This window comes from Odontomachus brunneus, unplaced genomic scaffold, assembly GCF_010583005.1.
Source record: "Odontomachus brunneus isolate Ranch 3 - 2012 unplaced genomic scaffold, Obru_v1 Obru_scaffold_061, whole genome shotgun sequence".
In the NCBI taxonomy this organism is placed as follows: Eukaryota; Metazoa; Arthropoda; class Insecta; order Hymenoptera; family Formicidae; genus Odontomachus; species Odontomachus brunneus.
The window spans coordinates 1,739,406-1,751,559 of record NW_022639511.1 but is presented as its reverse complement, the minus strand read 5'-3'; the positions used below and the strand labels follow the sequence as shown (position 1 = coordinate 1,751,559).

The 12,154-nt window shown below is 38.5% G+C and overlaps 1 protein-coding gene across 4 annotated transcripts; it reads right to left on the bottom strand.

Moving 5' to 3' along the window:
- Nucleotides 1–6: 6 nt before the first annotated feature.
- On the bottom strand, nucleotides 7–6,801 carry LOC116846170 (probable WRKY transcription factor protein 1). 4 transcript variants are annotated; one of them, XM_032819692.1, is made up of 7 exons: nucleotides 6,587–6,801; nucleotides 5,890–6,017; nucleotides 5,621–5,810; nucleotides 3,269–4,494; nucleotides 2,401–2,893; nucleotides 2,127–2,295; nucleotides 7–2,060 (listed from the first exon to the last, which is right to left on the bottom strand). In XM_032819692.1, exons 3-7 carry the CDS (start codon nucleotides 5,732–5,734, stop codon nucleotides 1,663–1,665), a joined length of 2,400 nt encoding a protein of 799 aa, XP_032675583.1. In that variant the 5' UTR covers nucleotides 5,735–5,810; nucleotides 5,890–6,017; nucleotides 6,587–6,801; the 3' UTR covers nucleotides 7–1,662. The 4 variants fall into 4 exon arrangements, with proteins under 4 accessions (XP_032675583.1, XP_032675581.1, XP_032675582.1 ...); XM_032819690.1 differs by having other exon boundaries at nucleotides 2,401–3,070; nucleotides 6,587–6,800; XM_032819691.1 differs by lacking the exon at nucleotides 6,587–6,801 and adding an exon at nucleotides 6,360–6,565 and having other exon boundaries at nucleotides 2,401–3,070.
- Nucleotides 6,802–12,154: the final 5,353 nt, after the last annotated feature.

Here is a 12,154-nt window from a genome sequence, read left to right as displayed (position 1 = left end):
TCTCTCTCTCTCTCTCTCTCTCTCTCTCTCTCTCTCTCTCTCTCTCATATGCATGTATACATATAAACAGATATTGTGCGTTGCTTATGTCACATACACACATACGCACGCACGCATGCACAGACGCGCACGCACGCACACACACACACACACACACACATATTTACCCATACACACATGTAATCTTGCCATTCGTTACAGTCGACAGAAAGGAATTGAACTAGAAGGGACTATACAAAATTTGTTTTGTGCTCAGCTCGGTGAGCGTTCCTCTGTTTCATCGTCTCTAAAATTGCACTATGGAAATCAACGCCAACGGAGACGTAATTGTTAAGTGAGTCATTTGATAGAAGATGAAAAAACAATTTGGTCGATAAATTTCTGCTCAATTAACCGCTTCGGTTAATTGCCTATTTCACGAAAACAATTTTCCACGGGTCATTAATCTTAGCTGCAGTACAAGCTGTACAGAACTGCGTTTGTTGATCGCAAAGGAAAAAAGCGACATTAGAAAAAAAAATAGATCATATTTAAGCAATATTTAGAACAGGGTCCTTATTCTTAAAATAGTTGCGTATACATAAGTTTTACTGCGCAGGTTTAATCATACCATAAATAGCTTCGCAGTAAAACTTACGTATACGCAACTATTTCAAGAATAATTTCATATCCCAGATATGAAATTGACTAAAATTACGAAGTGATTGATTCTTTGTGTCCTTTTTCAAATAAAAGATAATGTATTCGCGAAAATGTTGTTCACTCGAAATAATATATTTCAATATTTCTGCAATTATCATCGTTAGAAAAGGAAAGAACACTAATATCATTGTCCCTTGCGCGTAAAATAAATTGTAGCTGTATGAAATATCGCAGCTTGTGTCGAAACGAAATGAAATTGATCTTTTTCTCTGAAAAGAAAAAATCAGATAATTTGAGACGAGACTATAACTTACAGCTCTAGATATATAGTGCACACTGAAATTCCTCTAAGTTTCTACTTTCAAGTGTAATCACAATACTTTACGAATCGATACGCCGTCAAAATCATCAAAATCAAAATCACAGGCGTAATCGTTAACCTTAGCGTCACGGCTGACGATAACAAAAATCTAATTGAGCCGCGAGAATTAAATTACAGTACATAAGTAAAATTTCATTCGCTCGCGAATTATATTTTCGTGTGTCGGCAATGATTTAATTAAACCATCAAATGAATTCCTTTATGTTAACCGAAATTCAATTTAACACAGCAAATTAAATTCTAACACGTTAACAAAACTTCAATAAAACTATTATACCTTTGCGTGTAGACGAACGTATATATTTGATCTAGTAACAAAATAAATATTTACGCGTAAGCAAAAAATTAATTAAATGAATTAAATTGAACCACGCACACGTGTTTCCAGTAACGTACTGACACGACGACGAAAAATCTACGACAAGATACAGAGCAAGCGACCTATATATTAAACTCTTGCGCGTCAGTAGAAATTCAATCGGGACGCGATCCAAATTTTTATATATGTCCATGAAAAATTCAGTTAAGCGGCGAACTAAATTTCCGTTAACGTCGTGGGCGACGTTCGGCACGAGTGTCTCTTTGCACAGAGAATGGGGCGGAGGAGGAGTAGGAGGGAAGAGTCGCGCGGCTGTACCTCACGACAGGCCTTGCGGCGTAAAGCAGATCTTCTCCAGCTCACCTGTCGACGAGCTGACGGGCGATTCAGCCCGGTCGTCCTGCTCGGCTGCTAATTGCTCACTATAGTAGTGCGGCGTGCTGAGATAATCAATGAGTCGACGCGGCAACGGCAGGGTCGGTATCAGGTCCCTGCGTACCATCTTCAGAATAACGAACCTGCACGTATGCTGCAGACTCTGAACTTGCTTGAATCGCGACACCGGATGGAGCAGTTGTACTCTCATTGGCCCTAACACTGGCCGCCGATGCAGAAAGAAGAGATAGCGACCGCTGCGCGAATGTTCGACCGCGTTCTCGATAAAGTCGACGATAGTATGCGATTTGAATTTCGTACAGCTGCCGAAGCTAAAATTACCTGCGCCAAAGCAGAGAATAAACAGTGCGTTTCTTATAATAGTGATCTTCAATATACCACACTTACCCTGATCATGCTCTATCCTTACATGTCGCACGCAACTGTTGAGTCTGAACGACAGAGAGAATATGTAGTGATCGTCGCTACTATCTCGTACAATAAATGAGCCATCCGGCTCATTGGATAGTATCTTCTCCGCTGCTTCGCCAGATATAGGTCCCCAATACCACCCATACTGTTTGAAAAAAGACAATATTTTAAAAACGTATTTTAAATTAACATATTTCTTCAGCAACCGAACTTTGAAGTCGACCAAGAGAATGCACGACGTTTTACGTACATCCTTCACTTTCTCGATGCTAGCAGCAAAATCCATACTCGTGTCCTCCGCGACGTCTTCCTCGGGTCGCGCAGCTGATAGCGGGACCTGCTGCACCGAGCTCGGTGACTCGCACTTGGGCACCATCACCGTGAGGGCTTCCTCTGCCTGTTCCACGTTTACTTGGCCATTACTGCTTTTGGGCAGGGGAGGCAGCGCGCGCTTGAAGAACGGCAGCTTCTGCGTGGATGGCTCAGTCTCGGACGTGGTGTTGTTGTTGTTAATCGTATGCTGGTCGGAATCAACACCTACTTCTTCCTCCTCGACGATCTCTCCCTGCACGATACTGTTGCGCTTCTCCACGAAATGATCCGGCGAGCCCAATCGGCGAAATCGGAAGATGTTGCATAGCGTCTGCTTGAGATTAAGCGAGAAGTTGCGTTGGCTCTTCTTGATTTTTTCCCGTTCGGACTCGCTCTTTTCTTTGTGCGACTCGTCGCGCGCCTTCTTATGCCTAATGCCGACAAATGTGTTCCTCTTATGTTTCTTCGCGTTGTTACCATTATTATTGTTGTGGTTATTGTTATTGTTGTTGTTATTGTTATGGTGATGGATCATTAGACCGTTACTGGTACTTTTATTGGATACCGGTGTGTCCGTGGACGAGTCTGTGTGCGCGTTACTGCTATACCTATTAATTAAACACTATTACGTATTATTGAATTAATGTTGCAGGGATCAGTTCGTAGAAACAATCAAGAATGACTAACGATTAAAAGTATCAGAATCAGACTGAGAAGAACAAACAGTCAATGTAGAAGCTTGTTATCTCTCGCGAAAAAATAAAATTCCTTTATCTTATCGATATATGAGAATCGTTACTCCCTACCTATTATTGTTATTTACACTGAGGGCCTTGGGTGTTGCAGCGAGATGCACCGACGTGTGGCCGAGCAACGGTGCCTTGTCTCGTTTTATCTTGTTTTCACTTGAATCGCTGGAGCTCGAATACAATGTCTGTAGGTACTGTCGCACCTCGTGCAGCGTCATGTGGATCGGTTCGCCGATGTTGTGTGCATGCCCATTTGATGTCCTGACACCGTGACGACCAGAAGTGCCAGGCACACTGTGCCGTTTACCGCCGCCGCCGCTACCACCGCCACCGCCGCCACCACCACCACCACTTCCGCCACCACCGCCAACTCCAACACCGATATTGCCATCATTGCAGCATACTTCGGCCAGCAAACGTTGTGATTTAATAACGTGTGTGATGGCCCGGGATTTGCCGCAATAGTGACGCGCCTGTTGAATGTGAGCTTCTAGTTCACTCTGTGAGCTCGCGGACACGTTCCGCCGTCTCTTGCGATGATGCCGGTGACGTTTGGGCCTCTGCGGCGTCCGCAGATCATGCAGCGGTCGTATCACGTCAATTGGTACCGTATAGATATCCGAATCGAATGGTACGTTGTACATATCACTGATCTCGCTAGTGGTGAGCACGTCATGTGACATCGCGGACGTGATAAAACTACTATCATCGGCCTTATGACCAAGTCCAGTGGTGTTAATCGAATTGTGCGAGCTAGATAGCCTAGAGGAAGCCAAAGAACAGCGCGAATTCGGCCGGTTCAGCGTGTTGTAAGGAGTAATAGTAATGGTGGCAGCACCCTGGCATACTGGGGGTGCCATCAGGTCCCACATACGCTTAGAATTAGACTGCTGTACTCGCGTTACTACTGGTACTGGGTTCGTAGCCGGCGCAATCCTTCCCTCTGGCCAGGAAATGCGACATGAGATCGCTAGCGCTTCCTCCACCACCAACTGCATCAAGCTCTCTGCGTAGTCGTCCATCCAGCGCGGCATTCGTCTCATCAATCGCGCATAACTTAAAATTGGCGCCGACGAAGACTCCGAGTCCGGCGGTGACGGGCTATCTTGAAACTCCGGCGGTGGTTTGATCGCTACGTCGACCACCTCGACTTCCAGTTTGCCATCCGCATCACTCCAGCCTGGACCCTTCTTCAAGGTATTAAAGTTTTCGCCGCACATGCCGTCTGAGTAGTCAAAGGAATCTTGCGATAAAGACTTGCTCTCTATATCGCTTTCCTGCATCTGAAAACGGCGTTACTTGACTTAAGAGGGAACACGACTTAAAGAAAAAAAGGATAGAAAAATTTAAGAATATTTTTTTTTAAATTATGTTTTTTTAACTGACAGTTTGATATATATTTTGCAGATGTTTTAATAAAAGAACTTATATTTCTGGTTATTAAAACTGTTTTACAACATAGGTTTCATGAAATAAGGCTTTTCTCGTAAATTATGGTAACACTGCTCAGATGATTATTTCTGAATTGTGTGTGTATATATACACACACACACACACACACACACATAATCTCTCTCTCTATACATACATACATACATACACAGATACATACATACATACACACATACATACATACATACATACATACATACATACATACATACATACATATACTTATACCAAGATGTACTCATATAGTGGGCCTTTCAAATTAAGAAAAGCTTCTTCAGCTACAATTCTGTATTATCTATAAGCTAATGTTACTTCACACGTCGCTTACTGCGCTTGAACATCAACTGTGCTGACCTGATACTCGTTCTTCCTATCTTTGTAATTAACACAGTTGAGCCCAAATTCTTTTTATGCCCAATGTTTTTATTATTTTAAGAAAGCAATTTATGTTTTCATTGAATATACAAATAGTTACATAATTTGCAATTTATAGAAACAATTCTACTTCAACAGATTTTGGGTGGTTTTAAAATAAGAGTTAAAACTTGTATATCAATTTTTAGTAAATAATCCCATAATATATCTTTTGTCTATATTAATTTTTAGTCTATAATTTATTGCAGTTTGTTTTTAATTGATTCAGAAAAATATTATTCTGATGGCTCTATGTAATCTGATAATGCTTCATCAATTTTCAACTAATTTTCAAACAATTTTAACACAATATTTTAATATAACATAATAATTAATATAAATAACATAACAACATAATAACATACAATTTTAATATAACAATATTTTCTAAATTATAATTCTTTCAAAAAATGTAATAAAAAAGAAAATCAATTTTTTAAAATTTCTACTGTGGTTCCCCCTTAACAAAAGTTATAAAAAAACAAACACACCTACAACATATACAATAATAATTGCCATTAATTAAAGAGAGAAATATACTACCTCTATCGCAAGATGTGCTCGTACAGAATCACTGGAAATTGAACCCCCCAGGCCACTGCTACCAAGATCACTGAGAGGTCCAGCGCTTAGCGAACATGATGGTGGGGAGTCCATCTCAGTTTTCCTTTCTTTCAACTGTGCACTGAAGAGTTTATAGAACCCAGAATTTTTGGTATTTCCACATCATCCCCTATAAATTTAATATGATTAACTTTAAAATTGTATTACATTTTTATTTACTAGATAAATTAAAGAAACAGACATCAAACCTGAAAAATAGAACCACAGGCAATATGTGACTGCCTCATGATCTTCATATTTATATATCCACTTGTACTTATTGTGTGGTCCATTATGAATAGGATAATATAGCAATATTCTAAAACAATCAATAATCCTAGAACAGAAATGTGATATCAAAATCTAAAGTTAAATAATCAACATGTAAAAAGTTGAGCTACAGTATTTGAGAACATCATGCAATCTTAGTTATGAGTCATAAAAAACAGTTCCTCAAAGGTATCTTGATGTTTATTATTACTAACATATTGAATCTGAGATTTGATATAATTGTAACTATGAAATTGTCTACATATGTGTGTGTAAGATTCCTACAAAATTTAGATCTTTCTATAAATAAATTAACGAAGATTATCTCTTAAGACGTCACTCGATAGTTAACCAAGTCTTTTGATCGAAGGACGACGTTCATCACGCGTTTAAAGCAGAATGCGATTACCTTGAAAGTTTGGTCAACGCGATGAAACGCACTAAGAGTTTAAAAGATTCAAATTTAATATGAAATGCACAATGACAGCTCGATCGAAGCACAACGGTTCATAGCAGCGCCCGGTGAGGAAACACATATTCGCGCGGCAGTTGAGAGAACGCAGACGAAACGTTGGTGACGTTTACGATGAAGTTGAACGCAGGAGAGGTCAACCGGATGACGTTGCTGCCACTTACCTCGCGTTAGATCTCACGCGATGCGATTTCGGCCCAAGATTCGTCGTCGTCGTCGTCGTCGTCGTTGTGACGCGGAGACACGCCGCTCATGATCGCCGCATGACGCGCGATCCGAGCCCGCGCCGGGACCAATCGATATCTGCGAGACAACGCGGAGCAACCTCACGTTTCACCTCGAACCATGTTCGGTTCGGTTCAATTCGCCGCGTTCCGCGAGTCACGCCTAGGCCGCGTTCCGTTTCAAGGCCGGTTTATGATGGCAGTAATCTGTTAACTTATGCCGGAACCATACAAAATTGACCAATCATTGTCGATTATTCTTCTATAATTCGACTATGATTGATCAATTTTTTACAGTTCCGGCATAAGTTAACGGATTACGGCTATCATAAACCGGCCTTTATACATATGCGCGCATTTATCTATAGTTCATGTTACGTATATTAGTTGCGTTTGGCATTGTAAATCAAAGACATCGGATTGCTCTTTTACCTCGAAAATGCACAGAAGTGAGAGAGATACGAGATCTTGTATCTTTTTTATTTCTATGCATCTTCGAGATGAAAGAGCAAATCGATTCTGATTTACAATGCCGAACGCAGCTATTATAGGCAGGCTGAGTCCCATGGCATGTATTTTCCGCGTACCGCGTAAACGCGTAACCAATAAATTGCGATGTTTAGTATTTCTGTTGGAACTTCTAAAAGAATAGAAAGATGTGATTGGTTACGCGGTTACGCGTTATGCCAAAATACGTGCCATGGGACTCCACCCGCAGGGTTGGGTACGCATTAGGGTGCTATTTCACGTGTCGTACGACAAGCTTTTCGGATACGTTTATTGGTTGGCGAATAGAGTATTTCTAGGTTCTCTGTTCGTCAACCAATGAACGTATCCAAAAAGCTTGTCGTATGACACGTGAAATATCAGCCTAATACCTCATGTTTTATGCGTGAAGTTTTATATGCAGATAACTCGAGTAATCTGCGCAGATAACTAAATAAGGTTTTCTGCTGCATAAAACTTCTTTTAGAGCTATTCTGCAATTGCGTAAGCGTGGTCGTAAATAGTTGTAAATGATTACGACAACCAATCAGAATAAAGAAATCAATGAATAAAACACTCTGATTGGTTGGTTTTATAACTGTTTTATATATAAGACAAAGCATAAATATTTGTCCATGATCATGAAAAACATGAAATTGTGAATCTAGTTCATCGCTCTATTCCATTTTTTAATTTCTTTATATCTATATGTATATACCACAGATGTCTATCAGGTATGTAAATATGAAACCGGAATTTTTGTATAGAAAATACACGTTTATTGTATGAAAATGATAAAAAATATTTTATTCAAAGTATTGCCCATCGCTAGCTATACATTTTTCCCACCTGTCTGACAATTTGTGGATGCCACGCCAAAAAAACTGTTGCTCTTTTGAGGTAAACCAGTCATCGAGCCATTTTCGTACATTTTCGTAAGAAGTGAAGCGCTGCTTAGCAAGTGCGTGTCCCATCGATGCAAATAAATAGTAATCGGACGGAGCCAAGTCTAGTGAGTAAGCCGCATGCGAAAGTATTTCCCAACTAAACGCCTCAATCGTTTCCTTGACCAGTTTTGCTGTGTGTGATGGTACATTATCATGAAGCAAAATCACTTTGTGTTGCCTTTTTTTATATTCTGGTCGTTTTTCACGCAAAGCTTGATTTAAATCGATCATTTGTTGTGGGTAGCGTTCAATATTAACGGTTTGGCTAAGTTTTAGCAGCTCATAATAGATCACATCCTTCTGATCCCACCAAACACAGAGCATTGTCTTCCGTCCATAGCGATTTAGCTTTGCAGTCGATGTCGATGGTTCGCCTGGAGTTACCCATGATCTTTTATGCTTAGGATTCTCAAAATATATCCACTTTTCATCGCCAGTCACAATTCGATGGAGAAATGACTTTCTTTTGTACCTGGCGAGCAGCATTTCGCAAGTGATTTTTCGGTTTTCCTGTTGCCTTTCATTCAGTTCATGTGGAACCCATTTTCCCATCTTTTGAATCTATTCCATGGCTTTCAAACGTATGGAGACGGCTTCTCGTGTCACATTTAATTGATCCGCGAGTTGTTGTTGCGTTTGAGTGTCATACTCATCCAACAATGCTTGTAATTCGCTGTCTTCAAACTTTTTCGGTGGTCTCCCACGTTCTTCGTTTCTCACGTCAAAATCGCCACTTTTGAATTTTTTAAACTACTCAAAGCATTGTGATTTACCAAGAGCATGCTCACCGTAAGCTTCGACAAGCATTCGATGCGATTCTGCAGCAGTTTTCTTCAAATGGTAACAGAAAATCAATGCTGTCCGCAAATCGTAGTTTCCAGGCACAAAATTCGACATGTTCAACGCTATTACAAACTATGCTGTTGTATGAAACTTGTATTGTTGTAAGTTGAAAATCTTTGTGAGAGATGTCAACAAGGAAATGGCGCCAATGACGCGGTTTGACGGTAACTACATTGACAGCTAGAGCCATCTATGGGCAAATTCCGGTTTTATATTTACAGACCTGGTATATATAGGGTGTACAAAAATTAGACCGACAAACTTTGAGGGGAAATAGAATACATAATAACAAACATATTTTGTTAATAATGTTTTTCTCTACGACGCTTTGTTTTAATACTATAGGATACAAAATATGAATTTTATGATTTTAATAAAAAACAAACATATAAGTAGAAAAATTAAATTTACTTCAATTATACATATATATTTTAATCTTCAAAAAACAATGAACAAAAGAACGCAAATGATGTAACAAAAATGCGCAATTGATTAGCTCAATTTATAATAAATGTTAAAAAATTTCTCCATTTGCTTCAACACAAAGATGACATCGTCGAAACGTTGATTGTCTCACACGCTCGAAGACTAAGAGTTTTCATATGCCCCCATAAAAAAAAGTTACTCTCATTTCTTCATTTCAAATTTTCTCTCATTTATGAGACACCTATTGAAACAGAAGCAGAATTGGTAGCCCGAATTACTGCTGCAGCATATCAGGTTCAGAATTCCTGCAGTCTTCGAGGGTGTGAGACAATCAATGTTTCGACGATGTCATCTTTGTGTTGAAGAAAATAGAGGAATTTTGTAACATTTATTATAAATTGAGCTAATCAATTGCGCATTTTTGTTGCATCATTTGCGTTCTTTTGTTCACTGTTTTTTAAAGATTAAAATATATATGTATAATTAAAATAAATTTAATTTTTCCACTTATTTTTGTTAAAAATTTGTTTGTTTTTTGTTAAAATTATAAAATTCCTATTTTGTACCCTGTAGTATTAAACCGAAGAGAAAAACATTATTAATAAAATATGTTTGTTTTCATGTCCTCTCCCTTACGGAAAAATATTAATAAAAAAACTATTAAAAATAGTATAGGAAAACTGTTAAAATATTATTGAAAAACTATTGAAAAGTATTGAAAAACTATTGCGTAATTATTATAGCATTATTAAGAAACTTATTCACTAATTTTACAACCAGTTTTGATATAATTTTTCAATAGTTGAAACAGTAGTATTTTCATCAATCAGTAGTTTTCCAATAGTTTCCTTATAATATTTTTTTGTAAGGGCTATTTCCCCTCAAAGTTTAGTCTAATTTTTTACACTCTGTATACTAGATCGCTACCCAGTAAACATGCATGTCTAAAAGATGTCGAAACGATATCTAAAAGACGTCTTATGCAACAAAATGTTGCATAAGATATCTTTTAGATATCTTTTCGACATCTTTTAGACATGCATGTTTACTGGCTAAGGTTGCGTTCGGAAACACACTGTGTGCACCCTACTATACGATAGCCGTTGGAGTGAGCGAAATACAAGAGTGAGATAAAAAGAGAGAGAGAGAGTACTCGAGTGAAGTTTCCAAACGCAGTATAAAGCTAGCCATACACACTTTTCGTAACAGTAACCATAAGATGTAACGTAAGAATTGACCAATTACGATCGAGTATTCATAAAAATGGCGACCTTATGATTCGACGATTCTCAACATGATTGGTCAATTCTTATGTTACTCTTACGGTTACTGTTACGGAAAGTGTGTGTGGCTAACTTCCCTTATAGAAATATCATACTAAGAATCATTGGGCGCATTCAGTAGAAAAAGCGCTCAGTGAGCAATCAACGATTATTGGTTCTTGCTATTAGATCCCTAAATCTAGACCAATTACATTGATAAATTACTCAACTGTTGTGCAACTGTTGAGTCTACTGAATGCAGCCATTGATAATTACTTATTTTCAGTATTAAAAATACTGGATAATAAGTAATTATCAATGATTCTTAGTATGATATTTCTATAAGGGTTAAAGGTCATTACACACAAAATTACATAGGGTGCTTTCCAGTTACGTTTTGTATATTACACAAAACCAGTTTATTGGTTGTATATTATCTTACAAGATATTTTAAATAATATGCGACCAATAAACTGGTTTTGTGTACGTATGTGTCAAGGGTTGCGTTCCGTTTCACACATTATGCGCGCATTGCCTACAATATACGTAACACGAACTATAGATAAATGCGCGCATATGCGTGAAACGGAACGCGGCCAAGATGTGTTAAGCAATTGGAAAGCACCCATAGACGCATATGCATAGCATAAGATCATTTGTATGTACTCGACCGGAAAAAAAACCCCGGTTGGAAAACTATTCTTTTAAATCGTTTGTATTTCGTATGAAGAGTTTTGAAGTGCAATTGAAAAAATTTGTGAGTCATTCTATTATTTGTAATGAATTGTTCTTTTTTGGACCATGTATTTAGCCGGAAATAATGACCGGAGGTAAATTAAACAAAAGTTCGGTATGGTATCGTTTGTATTTCGTATGAAGAGTTATGAAGTATCATTAAAAAGATTTGTGAGTCATCCAGATAATTTTAATTAAATATTAAAAAATCATATATTTGGCCGAAATATCGACCTCAAGCGCTGCTGTGGAAGTACCGTCAGGCATCATCGGTGTACTATCTAGTATTTCAATACTAAAACTCATGGTTCATTTTCGGGTAATTATGTATAATAAGACCTTTTACGAATTTTGATATTTTTTGCAGTTCTTTTGGTAAAAATATTTATTTTGACTCCAACATTGATAATCAATTGGGGGAGTCCAAAAAATATGCAAGTTATATATTGTTTTAACTTTTTTTTAATTTTTTTCACTTGTCAAATGTTGCTGCGCTCCCCGCACCCCCCCTCGAAACTAACCTAACCTATCGTCACATTAACCGTCAGTCATTGTTTATTAACCCTTTGGGGACGAGTGTCGGCATATAGCCGCCCAAGCCGTTTTACCGTTCCGGACGCGTGTCGGCATATAGCCGCCCAAATTAGTTCGTAGCTGCAAGGCTCGCGACGTCTGTCGTTCTGAGCGATAAGATACGCATAGGTATAGTAAAAGAGTCACGTTTTCATTCAAAGACATTAGGGGCCATTAGCGATGAAGTCTTATCTTCCTTATAGCCCGTCGAGCGGCTCCGTCCCCAAAGGGTTAAA

What these genes read in the sequence shown, in the direction of transcription:
- LOC116846170 (XM_032819690.1), bottom strand. Translation starts at nt 5,734, where the DNA reads ATGGACTCCCCACCATCATGTTCGCTAAGCGCTGGACCTCTCAGTGAT. An exon ending in AGTGTAAATAACAATAATAG is followed by an intron (nt 3,071 to 3,268) that starts GTAGGGAGTAAC and finishes TTTAATTAATAG; the next exon opens with GTATAGCAGTAACGCGCACA. An exon ending in AAGGATAGAGCATGATCAGG is followed by an intron (nt 2,061 to 2,126) that starts GTAAGTGTGGTA and finishes GCTTTGGCGCAG; the next exon opens with GTAATTTTAGCTTCGGCAGC.